At 36.1% G+C, this 22,394-nt stretch overlaps 1 protein-coding gene across 2 annotated transcripts in view; it reads left to right on the plus strand.

Annotated features, from left to right (window-relative positions):
- The window catches only part of NSUN7 (NOP2/Sun RNA methyltransferase family member 7), a 47,272-nt gene extending 25,741 nt beyond the window's left edge, over positions 1–21,531 (plus strand). For both annotated transcript variants that reach the window (XM_040238107.1, XM_040238109.1), the window contains exons 8-12: positions 9,137–9,280; positions 12,694–12,795; positions 15,131–15,248; positions 20,227–20,350; positions 20,859–21,531. In XM_040238107.1, the coding sequence (XP_040094041.1) occupies positions 9,137–9,280; positions 12,694–12,795; positions 15,131–15,248; positions 20,227–20,350; positions 20,859–21,485 (1,115 nt within the window). In that variant the 3' untranslated portion in view covers positions 21,486–21,531. The remainder of the gene's footprint in view (positions 1–9,136; positions 9,281–12,693; positions 12,796–15,130; positions 15,249–20,226; positions 20,351–20,858) is intronic.
- The last annotated feature ends 863 nt before the right edge of the window (positions 21,532–22,394 follow it).

Below are 22,394 nucleotides of genomic sequence, written 5' to 3' on the forward strand. Positions count from 1 at the left end.
CACTATATTATATCAGACTACTGTTGCTCAATATTGGTTAAACAACTGCAGTTTAATGAATATATTAGCACTTTGGTATATTGGTTAACGTTCAGCTACTGCATAATTTGAGGTTCAAACAATAATTAAAGTAAGTGGTAGAAATTGTCATCTCTTAATACATAAGAACACAATCACAGGAGCACTTAAGGGACAAAGCTAATATCTAGGACCAGATTCTAAGTCCTTAGGCTTCTTATTTTAAAAAAATGTTTCCATTGGATCAAGCTGTGACAAAAGATAACATTTTATTATAGGTTCAGTGGAGCTGGAAAACTAATCTTTTGACAGATTCACAAGGTCAGAGAGACAATAAGTAGAATTAAGGGCTTAACATGGAGAGGTAGACTGTAAATTCCCAGGATTTCATTGGAGCACAGAAGTACACTCTGGGTAGTGATCAGTCCTTTGATGAACTGAAGCCCAAATTCCAGTCATCTCAGTTCCCAATTGAATTAAAGTGATGTAAGATTGCTAGTGCCCAAGCTTCACTGCATACCAGAGGCAAAAGTAAATTCTCTTTGGAAGAAAGGAACAATATCCTGAATGTCATATTATCTCCTAGATTTTTTCAAATACAGAGTCTGGAACTCAAAAAAAAAAAAAAAAAAAAAAGGAAGAAAGATGTGGGTGAAATAAAAAGAAAAATACTGCAATAGAAGAAAACCCACGAAGGTCCAGGTACTGGAGATACCAGATGTGGATTTTATAACTAATATGTTAAAAAAACAAAATAAAAAAAAAAAAAAAAGACTAAATGATAAGTTGTAGAATTTCAGCAAAGAACTAGAAACTTTTTAAAAGCCAGAACTTTTAAAAACTTTTAGAACTTTTAAAAAGCTAGAAGAAAAATCTAGAACTGAAAATACAATATGTGAAATTAAGAAACAGATAGATTTTAACAGTAAATTAGAACTAAAAGAAGGAATCAGTGAACTGATGAGTCAGAAGGAACTATCCAGACTGAAACATCAGAAGAGAAAAGGATAAATAATATGGAAGAGATCATAAAATATACATAACACTCAGTGATCCAGTGATCTCATGTATGTTGTGATTCGGAACCCAGAAAGAGAGGAGAAAAGGAGTTGAGAAGAATCAATATGTGAAATTCAGGTGTGGGGGGGTGGTTTAAAAATTGATGAAAGTCACAGATTCAAGAAGCCCTATGAACTCCAACAAAAATAAATGTGTAAAAAAACATGGTAGGCACATCATATCATAGCATAACTGCTGAAAACCAAAGATAGAGAACAATGTTCAAAGCAGTGAGAGAGAATACATATTACCTTTAATGAAATAGGAATAAAAATAAAAATGAGCTACTTCAACAGAAACAACTGAGGCCAGAGACAGTATCTTCAGTGCAGAAAGAAACTGCCAGGTTAGGTTTATATACTTAGCAGAAATTTCCTTTGACATAAAATATATTCTCAGAAAAGAAAACCTGAGTTTGTCACCAGCAGATACAATAAATGAAATACTACAGATTATTTTTTGAGTAGAAGGAATATTATCTCATAGAGAAAGTTATAGGTGCTAGAAGGAGCAATGGAAAAGGTTAGTACATAGGTAAATCTAAATAGTTGTAGTCTAATATCTTGCAAGATTGTAAACTAATGTCTTGTGGAGCTAAAAATATATGTCATATGTAATTAATGGTATATAATTTAGAGAAGGAAGTGAATTAATGTGTTCTCTCATCCTTGCTTTGTCTAAGATATGATAAAGGTTTTATATCATTTGGTTGCAAAAGAGTCAGACACAACTTAGTGACTAAAACAACAATGAATGTGTTATAATATTGGAGGCAATCAATAAATAAAGGATGTAAAACTAAAAAGCTAAGGGGGAGATGTGGAATATGGAATTGGAAACACCACATTAACATACACAAGGCAAAATAAATAGAAAACAAGTATGAAAATTAAACTTAAAATATGAATATATAAATCAATTAAACATTAAATATGCATGACATACTTAAATTACAAGACAGCATCAATACTGGATTTTTATTTTTTAAAATATATATTTATTTTAATTGGAGGCTAATTACTTTACAACATTGTATTGGTTTTGCCATACATTGACATGAATCTGCCATGGGTGTACATGTGTTCCCCATCCTGAAACACTCTCCCACCTCCCTCCCCATCCCATCCCTCTGGGTCATCCCAGTGCACCAGCCCCGAGCACCCTGTATTCTGCATCAAACCTGGACTGGCGATTCATTTCACATATGATAATACACGTTTCAATGCCATTCTCCCAAATCATCCCACCCTCGCCCTCTCCCACAGAGTCCAAAAGACTGTTCTATACATCTGTGTCTCTTTTGCTGTCTCGCATACAGGGTTATTGTTAGCATCTTTCTAAATTCCATATATATGCGTTATTATACTGTATTGGTATACAGTATATCTTTCTGGCTTACTTCACTCTGTATAATCGGCTCCAGTTTCATCCACCTCATTAGAACTGATTTAAATGTATTCTTTTTAATGGCTGAGTAATACTCCATTGTGTATATATACCACAGCTTTCTTATCCATTCATCTGCTGATGGACATCTAAGTTGCTTCCATGTCCTGGCTATTATAAACAGTGCTGCGATGAACATTGGGGTACACATGTCTTTCAATTCTGGTTTCCTCAGTGTGTATGCACAGCAGTGGGATTGCTGGGTCATATGGCAGTTCTATTTCCAGTTTTTTTAAGGAATCTCCACACTGTTCTCCATAGTGGCTGTACTAGTTTGCATTCCCACCAACAGTGTAAGAGGGTTCCCTTTTCTCCACACCCTCTCCAGCATATATTGCTTGTAGACTTTTGGATAGCAGCCATTCTGACTGGCGTGAAATGGTACCTCATTTATGGTTTTGATTTGCATTTCTCTGATAATGAGTGATGTTAAGCATCTTTTCATGTGTTTGTTAGCCATCTGTATGTCTTCTTTGGAGAAACGTCTCTTTAGTTCTTTGGCCCATTTTTTGATTGGGTCGTTTATTTTTCTGGAATTGAGCTGTAGGAGTTGCTTGTATATTTTTGAGATTAATTCTTTGTCAGTTGCTTCATTTGCTATTATTTTCTCCCATTCTGAAGGCTGTCTTTTCACCTTGCTTATAGTTTCCTTTGTTGTGCAGAAGCTTTTAAGTTTAATTAGGTCCCATTTGTTTATTTTTGCTTTTATTTCCAATATTCTGGGAGGTGGGTCATAGAGAATCCTGCTGTGATTTATGTTGGAGAGTGTTTTGCCTATGTTCTCCTCTAGGAGTTTTACAGTTTCTGGTCTTACATTTAGATCTTTAATCCATTTTGAGTTTATTTTTGTGTATGGTGTTAGAAAGTGTTCTAGTTTCATTCTTTTACAAGTGGTTGACTACTTTTCCCAGCACCACTTGTTGAAGAGATTGTCTTTTCTCCATTGTATATTCTTGCCTCCTTTGTCAAAGATAAGGTGTCCATAAGTGTGTGGATTTATCTCTGGGCTTTCTATTTTGTTCCATTGATCTATATTTCTGTCTTTGTGCCAGTACCATACTGTCTTGATGACTGTGGCTTTGTAGTAGAGCCTGAAGTCAGGCAGGTTGATTCCTCCAGTTCCATTCTTCTTTCTCAAGATTGCTTTGGCTATTTGAGGTTTTTTGTATTTCCATACAAATCTTGAAATTATTTGTTCTAGCTCTGTGAAAAATGCCGTTGGTAGCTTGATAGGGATTGCATTGAATCTGTAGATTGCTTTGGGTAGTATACTCATTTTCACTATATTGAGTCTTCCAATCCATGAACACGATATATTTCTCCATCTATTTGTGTCCTCTTTGATTTCTTTTACCAGTGTTTTATATAGTTTTCTATATATAGATCTTCTGTTTCTTTAGGTAGATATATTCCTAAGTATTTTATTCTTTTCATTGCAATGGTGAATGGAATTGTTTCTTTAATTTCTCTTTCTATTTTCTCATTGTTAGTGTATAGGAATGCAAGGGATTTCTGTGTATTGATTTTATATTCTGCAACTTTACTATATTCATTGATAAACTCTAGTAATTTTCTGGTGGAGTCTTTAGGGTTTTCTATGTAGAGGATCATGTCATCTGCAAACAGTGAGAGTTTTACTTCTTCTTTTCCAATTTGGAGTCCTTTTATTTCTTTTTCTGCTCTGCTTGCTGTGGCCAAAACTTCCAAAACTATGTTGAATAGTAGTGGTGAGAGTGGGCACCCTTGTCTTATTCCTGACTTTAGGGGTAATGCTTTCAGTTTTTCACCATTGAGGATAAGTTTGCTGTGGGTTTGTCATATATAGCTTTTATTATGTTGAGGTATGTTCCTTCAATTCCTGCTTTCTGGAGGGTTTTTATCATAAATGGATGTTGACTTTTGTCAAAGGCTTTCTCAGCATCTATTGAGATAATCATATGGTTTTAAAGATCAACTAAAATGCTCTTTGTAAGAGATACCCCTAACATAAAAGGGTATTAAAAATTGGACAGAAAAAGATATCCAGTAAACATACTAACAAAAAGAGATACAGGAAAGCAGTACTAAATCAAGAAAAATTACTAGAAATACAGTTAGAACATGTTTAATTCATCAGGTAAATATATAGTACTAAAGACTAATACAGTCTCAAAATATATAAAGCCAAGTTATCTAGAATCAGCATATAAAATGCTCTGTATATAGAAAATTCTAAGGAATCCATGAAAAAAAATGCAAAGTTAATATAATCCCTATTAAAAAACCCTAGGTGGTGTTTTTCAGAAATTGACATTCTGTCTTAAAATTCACATGGAAATCAAAGGGATATGGAATAGTTTTGAAAAAGAACAAAGTTGTAGGACTCATACTCCTTGATTTTAAAACTGACTACCCAGTTGTAATCAAGACAATGTGGTACTGCCATAAAGATAAACATCAGTTCAGTTCAGTTCAGTCACTCAGTTGTGTCCAACTCTCTGCGACCCCATGAATTGCAGCACGCCAGGCCTCCCTGTCCATCACCAACTCCCAGAGTTCACTCAGACTCACGTCCATAGAGTCAGTGATGCCATCCAGCCATCTCATCCTCTGTCGTCCCCTTTTCCTCCTGCCCCCAATCCCTCCCAGCATCAGAGTCTTTTCCAGTGAGTCAACTCTTCGCATGAGGTGGCCAAAGTAGTGGAGTTTCAGCTTTAGCATCAGTCCTTCCAGAGAACACCCAGGACTAATCTCCTTTAAAATGGACTGGTTGGATCTCCTTGCAGTCCAAGGGACTCTCAAGAGTCTTCTCCAACACCACAGTTCAAAAGCATCAATTCTTCGGCACTCAGCTTTCTTCCCAGTCCAACTCTCACATCCATACATGACCACTGGAAAAACCATAGCCTTGACTAGACAGACATTTGTTGGCAAAGTAATGTCTTTGCTTTTGAAAATGCTATCTAGGTTGGTCATAACTTTCCTTTCAAAGAGTAAGCATCTTTTAATTTCATGGCTGCAGTCACCATCTGCAGTGAGTTTGGAGCCCCCAAAAATAAAGTCTGACACTGTTTACACTGTTTCCCCATCTATTTCCCATGAAGTGATGGGACCAGATGCCATGATCTTCGTTTTCTGAATGTTGAGCTTTAAGCCAACTTTTTCACTCTCCTCTTTCACTTTCATCAAGAGGCTTTTTAGTTCCTCTTCACTTTCTGCCACAAGGGTGGTGTCATCTGCATATCTGAGGTGATTGATATTTCTCCCAGCAATCTTGATTCCAGCTTGTGCTTCTTCCAGTCCAGCATTTCTCATGAAGTACTCTGCATATAAGTTAAATAAGCAGGGTGACAGTATACAGCCTTGACATACTCCTTTTCTTATTTGGAACCAGTCTGTTGTTCTACGTCCTGTTCAACTGTTGCTTCCTGACCTGCATATAGGTTTCTCAAGAGGCAAGTCAGGTGGTCTGGTATTCCCATCTCTTTCAGAATTTTCCACAGTTTATTGTGATCCACACAGTCAAAGGCTTTGGCATAGTCAATAAAGCAGAAATAGATGTTTTTCTGGAACTCTCTTGCTTTTTCCATGATCCAGTGGATGTTGGCAATTTGATCTCTGGTTCCTCTGCCTTTGCTAAAACCAGCTTGAACATCAGGGAGTTCACTGTTCACGTATTGCTGAAGCCTGGCTTGGAGAATTTTGAGCATTACTTTACTAGCGTGTGAGATGAGTGCAATTGTGCAGTAGTTTGAGGATTCTTTGGCATTGCCTTTCTTTGGTATTGGAATGAAAACTGACCTTTTCCAGTCCTGTGGCCATGGCTGAGTTTTCCAGATTTGCTGGCATATTGAGTGCAGCACTTTCATAGCATCATCTTTCAGGATTTGAAACAGCTTAACTGGAATTCCATCACCTCCACTAGCTTTGTTCATAGTGATGCTTTCTAAGGCCCACTTGACTTCACAATACAGGATGTCTGTCTCTAGGTGAGTGATCACACCATCATGATTATCTTGGTCATGAAGATCTTTTTTGTACAGTTCTTCTGTGTATTCTTGCCACCTCTTTTTAATATCATCTGCTTCTGTTAGGTCCATACCATTTCTATCCTTTATCAATGCAAAGAAATAGAGGAAAACAACAGATGGGAAAGACTAGAGATCTCTTCATGAAAATTAGAGATACCAAGGGAATATTTCATGCAAAGATAAACATAGACCAATGGAATAGAATTGAGAATCCAAACATAAACCCCTAATTACATTTATGGTCAACTAATTTTCAACAAGTGTACCAAAACCATTCAACAAAGAAAGAATAGTCTTTTCAACAAACGGTGCTGGTATAACTGGATACCCACATGTGAAAGAATAAAGTTGGACCCCTACTTCATATCATACACATAAACTGGGTAAAAAACCTATTTATAAGAGGTAAAACTATCAAATTTTTAGAAGAAAACACAAGGGTAAAACTTTCAGACCTTGAATTTGGCAGTGGTTGTTTAAACACCAAAAGCACAACAAAAGAAAAGATAAATCGAACTTCATCTAAATGAAAACTTTCATTCTTCAGGTCATACCATGTGCTGGCAAGGTATGGAACCTTAGGAATGCTCAAGCACTGCAAGTTGGATTATAAATTTGTACAAGACTTTGGAAAACTAGCATTGATCACTAAAATTGAAAATATACATGCCTTATGATCCAGCATTTCACTTCTGGTTTTATTACCTGTATGAATTTTTACCTCGTTAAGTAGAGAGAATAGGAACCACTGGGTAACCAAGAAGTAGAGGAACGAAAATGTCTCATTTTAGAAGCATTCCAACTGATAAAAAAAGAAGACGGAATTAGAATATGACTATTTTGCAGCACCTTTGTTCATACCATAAAGGCAATTTAATGAATGAATATGACATCACTTGTGAATTAGTTTTGTGCCCGCCACCTCCCAAGGAAAAAAAAAGAACTTGAACCTAAATTAAGCTCTGAAGATCCAACTACTAATTTACAGGAAGTACAGAAGACAAGAACATGTTAAACTACTTTCTAGGAAAGCAATGAACAAAATCTAGGCTCTGGGAAACTAGTAGTGCAAGTAACCGTGTTGCATTAAGTAATAAATGCTAAGAAAAAATGGACAGGGTACCTGTCAACAAAAAAATTTAAGACATTGACTCATTGCAATGTGTGTACCTATGTAACTCCTGATTTAAACAAACTAAAAAAATTTTGATGTGTGAGACTTGGAAAATCTGAGCCATGATTGGATGCTATTATAATTTGATGACAATAAAGAATTACTTTAAAAAATGTATGGGGTTATATTTTTAAAGAAGTTCTTATCTTTTAGGTAAATGGTGAAATATTTCATAGTTTCAAAATAATATGGGGAGGTGGAAGTGTGTGCAGATATAGATGAAACATGATTGGGCATGAATGTTTCACTGTTGAAGCAATATAATGAACATTTGAAAATTCACTATTTTGGGGTTTTTGACATAATGTGTGAACTTTTGCAATGAAGAGTTAAAAACGGGGAAAAAACAGAAAGGTGCACTTGATTAAAAATTTTTTTTCAAAAGAGACATAAGAGAAAGAAGATTGATCAGACCAGAGAAAGGGGTGGGGTATTGCAATTTCAAGAGCAACTCCTCAGCAGGTGAGGAGAAGGAGAGCCACTGTAGTAGGACTGGAGGTGTTGCCCTAATGGAGGGTCACAGACAGTTACAACCTGAGGGGAGGCAGACTGCCCCAAATTACAGGGTCCCTAAGAGCCTTCAGACTGCGCCTAAGGAAAAATTATAAAATGCTAAAAAATATATAGATGCTAATAAAATTGTTTCCAGGGAAAATAGAATATAAAAGGGGATTTAAAAAATGGGAAAGGGAAGTAACCAGTACTGAGCATTTATTGTATACTAGGCACAATGCTGAGCCTAACTACTTTATCTCAATCTTCACTACAATTAAATGAGGTGTGGACAACAGTATCCCATTTTACAAATAAGGAAATAGAGGCTTGTCACACAGATACAGTAAATAGTGAATTTGGGAGTCAAACTTGGGTATTTCTGCCTCTAAAACCCTGTTCCCTCCACTACACTGGGCGTACATGCCAAGTTGCTTCACTTGTGTCTGACTGTGCCACTCTGTGGACTCTAGCCCACCAGCCTCCTCTGTCCATGGGATTCTCCAGGCAAAAATATTGGAATGGGTTGTCAGGCCCTCCTCCAGGGGGTCTCCCTGACCCAGGGATGGAACCTGCGTCTTCTGTGACTCCTGCAATGCAGGGGGATTCTTTACCACTGAGCCGCCAGGGAAGCCCACTACACCATGCTGCTTTAAATGGAATCTGAAGTTCAGGATGGAAAAATCGAAATTATATTTTATGTAGAAGATATTTAACCTTCAAAATCATTCAAGTGAAGGAGGAAGGATTCTATAAGAGAATTCATGTGTTAACTTAAGGATGTTATCAGAAGGTAATCCTCTTTTCTGGCTGCATTAAAATAACATTTTGTGTGGTTGAAGATTTAAAAATGAATAGTGATAAAGATATAACTACATACTGCATTAAGATTTTTTAATTAATATTTTGCATACATTTTCTGTGTTTTTTCTCCCAGATATTGAGATACTTCATGAGACATTTATGAAACTTGAATTAAAGGATCATCGATTACAGAAAGTTAAAGTGATTCTGCTGCTACCTCGTTGTTCTGGGCTGGGTGTTAGTAATCCAGTAGAATTTATTTTAAATGAGCATGAAGGTACTTGCTTTAATTTTTAATTTCTAAATTATTTAAATTTGTTAATATTTTAAAATCACTTAAGAATAAAAAAATCATTTAAATCACTTAAAATGATTATTTTAAAATGAAATTATTTAAAATCATTAAAATGATAGATACATCTGATCAATGAATAGCTACCATATATAAGGCACTTATATAGAAAGTATTTTACAACCGTTATACCATTTAATCTTTATACCAGTTCTGTGAAATATGGACAAGGGGGATATTAAAAATATTTAGTAATTAGAGCAATATAGGCAATCAAAACAGATGCTGGCCAGTATACTATTTTGGTATATACCAGAGCTCAAGATATAGGTGTTAAAATTTATGAGAATTTTATAAGTAAAACTGAGACTGAGAGACATTGATTCATTTTTATAAGGTTATATAACTAGTTGGTAAGAGTCAGGATTAAGATTCAGATCTGCCTAACTCTAGAGGCTGTGCCCTAAGATGATTCTAATCAAATTGTAAACAGACTTTCAAAGACTTCTTTAACCTGCCATATGTATGTTTTATGATATATCTCAAATATTAATTCTGAGAATATTTTATTTGCTTCTTTAAATTAAGAAATATTTTTAACATTAACATTTATTGAGCAGTTACATATAAAGATATAAGGCACTGAACTGAACACTTTGCTTGGATTATTTCATCAAGTCCTTACAAGAACTCTGTGAAGTGGTTAACTCTTATTATTTCTCTTTTACAAATACTGAATACAAGCCTCAAAGAGGTTGAAGCCTCTTGGTGTTTTGACAAGTAAGTGTCAGAGCCTGGATTCAAACACTACTGCTCTGACTCCGGCCCTTTGAATCTTGCTGTTAATCACAGTATGTTAACTGAAATTGATTCTTACTTTAATCCCTTGTTTATAGTGAAAGGCATAGATAAGGTTAACTAGATATTAAACAGAGAAGACATTCCACTCATTCAGAATATGTTGAGTAACTATTTGCTATTTCTAGCAAGGAAAGAATTTAAAATGAAGGAAAAGAAATTGAGGGAAAGAAATATTTATGGAGTACAGCTATGCCCCAATTAATATTCCAGGAAGTGTTCATGCATTATAACTTAATATTCACAATAACTTTGTGAGGATGCTGCTGCTAAGTCGCTTCAGTCATGTCTGACTCTGTGCGACCCCATAGACGGCAGCCCACCAGGCTCCCCCATCCCTGGGATTCTCCAGGCAAGAACACACTGGAGTGGGTTGCCATTTCCTTCTCCAATACATGAAAGTGAAAAGTGAAAGTGAAGCCACTCAGTCATGTCCGACTCCTAGCGACCCCATGGACTACAGCCTACCAGGCCCCTCCGTCCATGGGATTGTCCAGGCAAGAGTACTGGAGTGGGGTGCTGTTATGTAATTATCTCTGTTTTATAAAAGGGGACAAAAAAACAAAGATTCAGACAAATTTAGCAAGTTGCCTGAGGTCATGTAGCTAGATTCAAAGCTGGAATTCAAATTCAGCTTAGTTAGCATATTCTACTATACTACACTATAGAAAGAATTCCACTATACCACATAATTTTTAACTGGGCTTATACTGAACCATGTGGAATTCTGTCTTGCTATAGAAAATTTCTTTCCATGAGAGTTAAACAGAAGAATAACCAGCTCAGAGGGGAGTGTGGTAGACTGAGAAAATTCCTACACTCACTTTGGAAAATGATCAGAGAAGAATTAAATTTTGAAAGAAGATAGGAAGTAATAGCAGCAGCTACAATAAGCACTGCAGTCAAAAGAACTCGAGCTTAGAACTCCTGTGAGACTGGCCTTATCCTGAGCCATCTTGAAGTGGGAATGCAGAATAAAATAAACCATTGGTAAAAATAATCTACAGTCTAGGGGAGAAAAGACCAAAGGGAACCACAAATGACAAAAAGGGAAAATAAAGTTTCCTAGATATTGGTAATATTTTGAAATCCTTGATGAGGTGACCAGCTAAGCCAAGAAGTGGTCTTTGGCAAGCCTGGAAAAAAAGAAAGTTTTGAAGGAAACTACTTTGAGGAGGTAATAGCCAGAGCAAATAAGGAGCTGCTGACCTAGTGATTATGGTAAAAATATTAGTTGTAAATATAGTGACCATAAACTTAGATTCATGAGAAATCATGAATTAGTTTGAAAAACATTTTAATATTGAAAAACATTACAACCATTTTTAGAATGGTTAAAAAAATTCCTATATTTGAGGAATATATGAAATTGATCTTTGTTAACCACTTGAAATTATTTTAAAATGGGGTGAAAAAGGTATGGTTTTAGAGTATAATGTATAAATATCCTTTAAAAAGTGATTAAAGACTTAGAAAAATGTGAAGTGTAAAACTAAATTTGAAAGAAATGAAGTTTAGTTAACCTTTAGTAATATTACTGGAATGGGGACCAGCCCAATATTTGGTATAAATAATTGCCTCTTATATTCCCAGGGGGCTTCCCTGGTGGCTCAGTGGTAAAGAACTCACCTGCCAATGTGGGAGACATAAGAGATATAGATAGGTTCAATCCCTGGGTCGGAAGATCCCCTGGAGGAGGGCTGGCAACCCACTCTAGTTTTCTTGCCTGGAGAATCCCATGGACAGAGGAGCCTGGCGGTAGCAAAGAGTTGGGCATGACTGAAGTGACTTAGGACATATTCCAGGGACTTACTGAGAGGCAGAATAAAACAAGGCTTAGAAGTTTGGTCTGATTGCCAGGCTAGAACCTGGTTTTGATCTAGTAGCTGTATGACCTTAGACAAGTTATTTAATGTATGCTTGAACAATTTTCTCAGTGTTAAGGGGAATAATAATGCTTCAAGGGGTTGTTGAATAAAATAATCTATATAGAGTAGTAGTCAATATTATCTTAGTTAATATTATCAAGAAATATGTTAAAAATAGTTTTAGAAATTTAAAAAGTTACTGTAAGAATTTCTTGATCCATTCTTTATTACGAAGACATACAGTTGCTTCCCTGAAGTTTTTTCTTCCAAGATTTCTTTTAGTAAGCTAATGTTTTTAACTATATTCTTTCTTACTCAGATCTGACTATAGCCCATCAGTTTCTGCCTTGGAAAATAAATCTTTTTTCCCTTTATTCATACTCAGGCTGACTGCATTCTATCTTTTGTGCTTGAATGACTTATTTTGGCTGGTTAGATAACTCTATGATAAGAATTTGGAGAATAAAGGAAAAGTAATATTAAAGCTAAGCAAAATTATCAATTCAGATTTTAAAATTTTAAGTCAGCATTTTTATAATACTGTATTTTTAATAAATATTTTCTATGAAAACTCATTAATAGGGAAAATGATTAAAATATTAAATAATGTGATCACAGCAATATATGAAAAATCTAATAGTAATATATTTAAAAGCATATTTTTGTTTTTAGATACAGATTTACTTAAGGATTTCTCTCAAGGAGGCCCATCAGAAGATAAACTTCATGTTCTTGCTCAACAGCAATATGAACAGCTAACATATGCCATGAAATGTAAGTTTGTTATCAGCACAAACTGAAAATATGTTGTAAATCTTAGAAACATTAATACTTCATTTATCATATTCAGGCAATGATGTGTGAACCATAAGTGGATTTCCCAGAATCCTTAGTCATAGCTCCTTAAAATAACAAAATATTTATTTTCACCAATCTAAGTCTCAAAAATATATGCTTTACTATCATTTTATTTTTTTTAATTTATTTTTTATTTTACTTTACAATTCTGTATTGGTTTTGCCATACATTGACATGAAATATAGGTTAGCAAAAAGAATTATCAGCTTCTTAATGCTGAAATGAAATAATTATGTACATCAATTGCATAATTTCATCTTCTCTGTTTTTCTTCTTTGGCTTTTTGATGTAATTTTTCTGTTTTGTATCACCCTAACAACTCTTCTATAATCCCAACTTTAATTAAACTCTTAATTTTTTTAATACTAAAAAGAAAATAGATGAACTAAAGATAAAGCCTAGATCTCTTAAAGTCTGAGTAACAAGGCCATTTAAGTATTTATATTATTGCTTCAATCCCTACATTAAAATTTTGAATACCAATGCCCTTTCACACTTAGATATGGAAATCTAGAAGTCTCTGAGAAATTACATTAACTTTTATTAACTTAGTGCATGTTTATCAAATGTCTACTCTGGGTCAGGTATTAAGCCAGTTGTTAAGAATATGAGTTTGGATAAATCCTGACCTGCAAAGGCTCAAAGGTTAGTATAGGGTATAGATGATTTAATATATAAAGATATAGCAAATATGAAGTAGAAATAAGGCAAAACAGAAGAACATAGAGAAGTTCTGTCCTTTTAACTGATGCTATTAATAAATACTATTTTGAATATGATAGTATGTATATGATCAATGAAATGAGTTGGTTGGAAGATTAGGGAGCTGATAAATAATACATTTTAAAAATTCTTTCTATGATTACTCTGTTTAAAATTGCAAGACAATCTCTTGAAATTAACCATCCTCCATATCTGCTTTGATTTTCTCTATAGCATTTGTTACCTCCTAATGCTTTAGTTTTAGGTGGGGGGGTCTCACTGTGCAGCTTGCAGGATCTTATTTCCCTCATGGGAACTAAGAACTGGGCCCCTGGCAGTGAGAGTGCTCTGTCCTAACCACTGAACCAGCTGGGAATTCCAAAATTTCTTGTTTATTTATGTTTTTTCAAAATTATTTATTATTTTTTACTGTGCTGGGTCTCCATTGCTGGGCAGGCTTTTCTGTAGTTGCAGAGAGCAGGAGCTATTCTCTAACTGTGGTGCCCAGGCTTCTCATTGCAGTGGATTCTCTTGTGGTGAAGTAGGGGCCTAGTCACATGGGCTTCAGCAGTTGCAGCACATGTGTTTAGTAGCTGCAGTCTGTGGGTTCAGTAGCTGCAACCCATGGGCAGTAGAGCTCAGGTTAGACTCGTGGGCTTAGTTGCTCCACGGCAAGTGAGATCTTCCTGGACCAGGGATGGACCATGTCTTCTGTACTGGCAGGTAGATTCTTTACCACTGAGTCACCAGGGAAGCCCTGTTTATGTCTTATGTCAATGAAACATAGAAAATAAGCTCCCTGGGGCAGGGTTTTTTGTGTGTATGTATTGAATAGTAAGAACAGTGCTTAGCATGTAGTACGTGCTTGGTAAATGTGAATACGTGAGTGAGTTGCTGGTAGTAATATTACCTCACTTTAGAGTTGAGGAATTGGAGAGGTAAGTAACTTCCCAGGTTCATAAATCAGTAAATAACAGAACTGGGATTAACACCTAAGTCTGTCTCTAGAGTCCTTTTAACTAGTTATGTGATATGGCTTTTGGAAGAATGGCTGGAAGTGTCAAGCTATGGTAATCTGCAGTACTTATTTGCTTGTGTTTGTAATAAGGTTGGTCACATGGATTGGATTTTCAATTTCTATATGATCCAGTTGTATTTACTTCATTTATTGGCCAGACTATATTACTAAGACATGCTTTAAAGGGGAGCCATGCAAGCATCTGTAGACATCATTCCCATCAAAACCATGGGGTATTAGTACAGACATCTGGGCTTCCCTTGTACCTCAGTTGGTAAAGAATCTGCCTGCAATGCAGGAGATCCAGGTTTGATCCCTGGGTCAGGAAAATCCCCTGGAGAGGAAATGGCAACCCACTCCAGTATTCTTGCCCAGAGAGTTCCATGGACAGAGGAGCCTGGCAGGTTGCAATGAGGTCGCAAAAGCTGGGCACAACTTAGTGACTGAACCACACCAGCACTGAAAACACAAGAGATTTGTTCACGATAGTTAATGGAGTCATTATATTATTTCCATCTTCTTTAAATATAGTTACTAGAGCTCAAGCTATTGTTTACTGCACATGTTCAGTTTATCCAGAGGAAAATGAAGCTATTGTTAAGAAAGCACTGGAATTTCAAGACCACGGGATTAAAGTACAACCTTATAGGTAAGAAAGAAAATTCTTCTAAACAACTCAACTAAATATCTTTGAAAGTGAAAAATTACGATTTTCTAAGTTAGAAGGCATTTCATTTCTTTTTTATTGGACTTTAATACAACCAAATAGCCTAACTTGTTACAACTTTAAAGTAGATTCTGTAAAAGCTTTGCAGTGGCTTAGTATGTGAATTGTATTGTACACTAAAAGATTTGTTTCGTTGTTGTTATTGTTATTGTTAAATAAGGTTAAAAGCATTTGGGCTTCGACTTGATTGATTTCTGGGTAAATTGAATATAAACTTTATATCCTGAATCTTAGATACATGCTTCAATAGAAGGAAAGTATAAAATAACCTTAGAAAGTAGCAAGAAAATTGGATGTTTATTATCTGAAAATATATGTTTCTTAGACCTGTTTAGCCTTTGGTACCCACAAGGATTGAAATAAAAATAGCCTGAATAACCATAATAGCTTTGGGGTAAAATGATATATTAAACTAGGGGTAGAGAAGAAAAACTGTAATACTCCATCCAAATTCTGGACATCAAGATAAGGAGTGTGTCTATTAATAATATATGACACCAGTTGGTTCTTCAAGACTGTGACAATTAATAAGATATTTTAAAATGTCTCCAATTTTTAACTTATTTCCCTTGTTCTGAAATTTTCCTGTAATTCTTTTAAGTTATTTATTTCTTTGGCTGTGTTGGACTCAGTAGTTGTGGTGTGGGCTTAGTTGCTCCAAGGCATGTAGGATCTTACTTCCCCAACCAGGGATCAAACCTGCATCCCCTGCACTGCAAGGCAGATTCTTAACCACTGGACTACCAGGGATGTCCCTGTAATTCTTATAGTAGGATCTTAATAGGTATATGGTTTGCTCCCTCCTTTTAATTTGATGTTTTCCCTTTGCCAGTTCACAGGTGGACATGTTAACCACATCTATATTTCCCTTCTTTCTTTACTTCCTTAATAATTCTTGTTGGTAGTTAACAGCCAACCTTATTTCTGCCAGCTTCTTAACACAGCACAAACTAAATCACCATCTAGTAGCAAAGAGAATTATTGCACAATATAACCAAATTCATCAGTGTGAGTGATTTGTCTGTCAGGAATGATGTTTCTAAGAATATAATATGGCAAAAATAGAGGAAAATCTGTATGTATTATATTTCATTAGATTTTTTTCTTTATTTTTAAGTTGAAGTATAGTTGATTTACAATATTATATTAATTTCAGGTATATCATAACATCATTCAGTTATATATAACTGAAATATATTTATGTATATCTATGCATGCTTAGTCACTCAGTCCTGTCTGACTCTTTGCAACCCCATGGACTGTAGCCCGCCAGGCTCCTCTGTCCATGGAATTCTCCAGGCAAGAATACTGAAGTGGGTTGCCATTTTCTTCTCCAAAGGAGTCTTCTAGACCCAGGGATTGAATCTGGGTCTCCTGCATTGCAGGCGGATTCTTTACCATGTGATCACCTGGGAAGCTCATGTGTGTATATATAATTGAATATATATATTTTCAGATCATTTTCCATTATATTTATTTATGTATTTATATATATATTTCCATTGTTACAAGATATTGAATACAGCTCCCTGTACTTACTATACAGTAAATCCTGTTGCTTATCTATTTTTATGTATTATAGTTTAGATCTGTTAATCTCATATTCCTGATTTGCCCCTTCCTCCTCTCCCTTTTCCCATTGGTAACCATAAGTTTGTTTTCTATGTCTGTGAGTCTTTCTATTTTATATATAGATTCATTTGTATTATTTTTAGGTTCTACATTTAAGTTATATCAAATAGTATTTGCCTTTCTCTGTCTGACTTCACTAAGTATAATATTCTCTAGTAGGTCTACCCATGTTGCTTCAAATGGAAATATTTCATTCTTTTTATGGCTGATATTCCATTATATATGTATATAGCATCACATCTTAAGCCAATTATCTGTTGATGGGCACTTGGGTTGTATCCATGTCTTGTCTATTGTAAATAGTGATGTTATGGACATTGGGGTACATGTATCTTTTTGAATTAGAGTTTTAATCTTTTTCAAGATATATACCCAGGAGTGGAATTGCTGGATTATATGGTAGCTCTATTTTTAGTTTTTTAAGGAATCGCCATCTCTGTTTACTTCCATTGTGATTTTTATTATTTCCTTCCTTCTGCTGATGTTAGGTTTTGTTCTTCTTTTTCTAATTCTCTTAGGTAGTAGGTTAACTTGTTTTAGATGTTTCTTGTTTCTTGAGGAAGGCTTTTATCACTATGAACTTCCCTCTAAGAACTGCTTTTGCTGCATCCCATAAATTTTGTTGTGATTTCATTGTCATTTGTCTCAGGTATTTTAAAATTTCCCCTTTGATTTCATCATTCACCCGCTGATTTTTAAGATAACATATTTTGTCTCCATGTGGTCATTTTTTTCTCATTTCTTTTTCTGTGATTGATCTCTAGCTCCATGACGTTATGGTCAGAAAAGATGCTGGATTCTTTCTATGCTCTTAACCTCACTGAGATTTGTTTTGTGCCCCAGTATGTGATCATCCCTAGAGAATGTTGGCTGTGCATTCTGAACTGTTCTTTGATCATTTAGGATCTGGTACCTTATTGATTTTCTGTCCAGAAGATATGTCCACTGATGTGAATGGGACGTTGAATCTCCTACTGTTATTGTATTCTCATCAATTTCTCCTTTTATGTCTGTTAGTATTTGTTTTATATATTTGGGTGCTCCTATATTATGTGCAGGGCTTCCCTGGTGGCTCAGTGGTAAAGACTCCGCCTGCCAATGCAGGAGATGTGGGTTTAATCCTTGGGTCAGGAAGATCCCTTGGAGAAGGAAATGGCAACCCACTCCAGTATTCTTGCCTTGGAAACCTCATGGACAGAGGAGCATGGCAGGCTACAGTCCATGGGGGTCATGAAAGAGTTGGATGCAACTTAGCAACTGAACAATTATAATATTAGGTACATGAATGTTGATGAGTGTAAAAACCTCTTCTTATATTGATTCTTTTATTATTATATATCTCTTTTTGGCCTTTGTTTTCAAGTTTATTTTGTCTTATTTGGTTATTGCAACCCCCACTTGTCATTTCTGTTTGTATTAAATCTTTTTCCATCCCCCTCATTTTGAATCTGTATGTTGTCTGTCCTAAAGTGGGGCTCTTGAAGGCAGCATATTGTAGGCTTTTTAAAAATATCCAGTCTGCCACTCTGTCTTTCATTTGGAGCAATTAGGCCATTGACATTGAAGGTAATTATTGATATATATTTATTACCATTTTAAACCTTGTTTTCCAGTTGATTCTGTATTTCTTGTTACTTTTTCCTTTTGTTTTTCTTTTTGTGATTTGATGATTTCCTTTTATGTTTGTGTTCTCTTCTTTTGGCTTTTGTAAATCTGTTGTATGTTTTTGACTTGTGGTTATTCTGTTTTTCAAGGATGTTTATCCTTTTATCAACTTGCTTTAGACTGATAGTAATACAGGCTCAAACACATTCTAAAAAAAAAAATCTACATTTTCTTACTCTCCTCCCCAACATTTTATGATTTTAATGTGTTTTGATTCTTTTACATCTTCATGTTTATCTTTTTGCTGGCTTACATGACTTACTGTCCAGTTATGGTTTTCTCTCTTTTTTTTAAATAATAAATTCTTGCTCCTATTCTATTTAGAAAAGACCTTTCAATATTACTTAGGATAGGTTTAGTATTACTGTATTCTTTTAGTTTTTGCTTGTCTGAGAAATTCTTTATCTCTTCTTCTGTTCTAAAGGATAATCTTGCTGGGTATAGTATTCTAGGTTGCATATTTTTCCCTTTTAGGAATTATCTTCTGTGGACTTAGAGGGCTGTTTATATGTGGGAACAGCCCTGTGTAGCTTTTGTGGGTTTAGTATTTTTTGTGTGAGGGTTGTTTTCAGTATGAATGCCTGCTGCCTCTTTCCTCAATGTGTGCTATCCATTATCCCATTGATTGATAGAGTGTGTGCAGATGCAGTTGCTGGCATTCTCTCTGAGTAACACCTAGTGCCCACTCCCAGAGCTCTCAGAGGGAGCTTGCTCATGCCCCTGGAACTTGTGATACTGTCAGTGGCTCATGCCAGTTCCTGGCGCTCACATGCAGTGATTGGTGCCTGCTCCTGGAACTCATGTAGCCTGTGTCCTATTGTCTTGGAGTGTGTGTGCAGGGAAAGAGACTGCTATGACAGGTTCCGCCCCTCCCTTCACATGCCCTCAACAATGGCACATCACCACTATGGTGGGTTCAGGCTTTCTCTGCATACACTGTTGGCTGCAGTTGCACCAGAATCCAGCCCCTTCAGGCTGTTTCTGCACAGTCAACCCTGGTCCTCTCCCCAGATTGGCCCTCTGAAGCCCGAGCTTCAGTTTCTAGTTGCTACTTGCACCAGTAGATGTGTGTCTCAGGCTGGGGAGTGCACAGCTGAGGCACTGACCACCTGTACAGGTCTCTCTCTATTCTGCCTGCTGAAGACAGGTCTGTGCTCTCCTCTGAGGAAGTGCCCTCTCTGTCCCAGTGGATCTCCTTACTGGTGAAGGGACTTCACAGGGTGCTGGAACATTTCCTCTTGCATAGTTCCCTCCCAGGGGCACAGGTTCCATTTTGATCCTTTTTTCCCTCTTTTTGCCTCTGTCCTCCTTGGTTATGTAGAGATTTTATTGCCCTTTCAGATGTCTGAGGTCTTCTGCCAGTGTTCAGTAGATATTCTGTGAGAATCATTCCATATATATATATTTTGCATAGTTGTGAGAGGAGGTTGGCTCACATCATGCCGTACTCTGCCATTTTGATTGCTCCCCTTGACATTTTATTATTTGGAATTTTTGTTTAAACAATTGGTGCATGCATGCATGCTTTGTTGCAATTTACTGACTCCCTTGATTAGCAAATAAAACATTCTAACTATTAATTATTTGCTGTTATCTATTGCAGGCTTAGTCCCCCTGTCCTTCCACTGTGCTCCTTAAAGGAAATACATTTGTCTACTGACAAATTTTTTAGAATGGAACCATCTGAAATTACCAATGGTTGTTTTCTTTCTGTTCTAACAAGGGAGGTAAGGATAAAATCCCAATCCATTTCATACTTAGGGATTAAGAAACAACAAAGCTTCATACAAGGAACCTAGGAACTTTTATGAACATTTCATAATGGTATGCTTATTTCATAAATACCTAAAGGGCATGAAAAAGAATTATTACTGTGTGGCCAAAATCCCTATTTTTATTTATGCTTCTCCTGAGTGTTCTTTCCTTGCTTACTCTCTACCCCCACCTCTCTAAGTACTTGTCAACATCTAGTTCATTTTAGCTCACAGATAAGAAATAAGCTCTGTAATTTTTTTTTTTTCTTTCTTTCTATCAGGTTCACAAATGGGGAGGTCTGAGTACAATGATAGTAATTTCCTGAAGCTTATGGGATATAGTAGGGACTGAAGCCTAAAAACTGTTTCTTTTAGTATAATAATGATACTCTTTTATCTTTACTGAAACACTGATTAAGTATTTGTGATATACATGGTAACAGTTAACTCCCACATTTACTAACTGCTTCTTTAATTATAGCGGGACCCATCTGAGACAGTGTCTGTGAAAGATGTTTTGGCCCGTGCAGCAGCAAAGGGTCTACTGGAGGGGATTGAGTTGGGTAAATCTTCAAAACGGGAGAAGAAGAAGAAGAAACAAAAAATGTCATTGCCAAAATCTTCCATTGCTGACAACAGCGGCATCCAAATGAAAATTGCTGAGTTCCTGAGTCGAGAAACTAATGTGAGTGCTAATCAGTCGGAGACATTAACAAAAACATCTCTTCCACGGAAAAATACAAATCACGTGGGTTCTTCCTCACAGGGAAGAAAACCCAGCAAGTCCACCACTAATCCTTTAGTGCCTACAGTTATGAAGAACACATCTGCCAGACCATATGAACGGCCAACAAACTTTGTGAGACCTCGGCCAGAAGACAGAATGATTGCACTGAAACCCATAGAGATTGCTTTGCCTCCAGTCATGTTGCCGTTTCGCAGTCCCCAAGGGATCAGGCCTCACATACCAGCTCCACATTTTTACTATCGTTGGGTTGGGCCCAAGACTGTCTTGCCTGGCTATCTTTCCACACCATCAATACCCAGAAGAGGGGAAAAATCTAAAGAAAACTTACCTTCCTCTTTATCCAGGCATCCTCAACCATAGCTGTGAGTGTCTTGCATTTTTTTCTACAGGGTCAGGAGTAGATTCCCCCCCAACCCCCCCACCCCCCCGCCCCACCGCCAGAGTCTGCAGGTTAGACAGCTGTTAGGACTGGTTTCACTCTTGGTAACTTTCAGTCTGGACTTAGGACACTGGTTTTAAAGCTGCAACAATTTTTCCACAAGGGAAACAGTGTGTGCCTTGTAACAGACTTGTTTTCAAAGTTAATTTTTGAGGCGTTTATTAGCAAGCTTAAGTGTGGAAAAGATGCTCTTGTACAGACCTTAGATCACTCTTCAGTACCAAGTCAGCTGTAGTTTAAACATTTCAATCACTATCAAGGTTGATCTTTTGTAATGTGATTGAGGTTGAGTAGAAATAGGAAAAACAGAAAGGTCCAATGTTTTAGTTTATATGTCCATTCAGAGTGAAAACTTTCTCACTGGAAGAGCTTCCAGGATCCTAAGCACAGTGAACATAAGCTCTCCCTTCTGATTATTTAGGCCAAATACTGTTGTTAAAAAAACAAACAAAAAAAGACTATAAGCAAATTTCCATCTAAGTAGTACTTCTGAGGACAACGTCAAACTGTTGAATGTAAGTGACACACCTATTGTTCAAGAAATGTATACAAATTTCTGGGTCTATTCAAAGATCAGGTGAAAACAGTTATTTCAAATGGCACAAAGTAGTGAAGCTCTGGTAAATCATTTCTGATGCTCAATTAAACTATATTGTAGCACTATTTTAATTATATTAAAAGTCAGTTCATCTTAACTGTATTATCAATTGCCTTCCAAGAATTGGTTATGGTTATTATTTCTGGTTCTATTGACTTTTTTTTCATCATGGCAACAAAAATTGATATTAAATCAAGTAAGTTACAACTATAAATCCTGCTGTTTAAGAACA

Source organism: Oryx dammah, unplaced genomic scaffold (genome assembly GCF_014754425.2).
Source record: "Oryx dammah isolate SB20612 unplaced genomic scaffold, SCBI_Odam_1.1 HiC_scaffold_3, whole genome shotgun sequence".
Lineage (NCBI taxonomy): Eukaryota > Metazoa > Chordata > Mammalia > Artiodactyla > Bovidae > Oryx > Oryx dammah.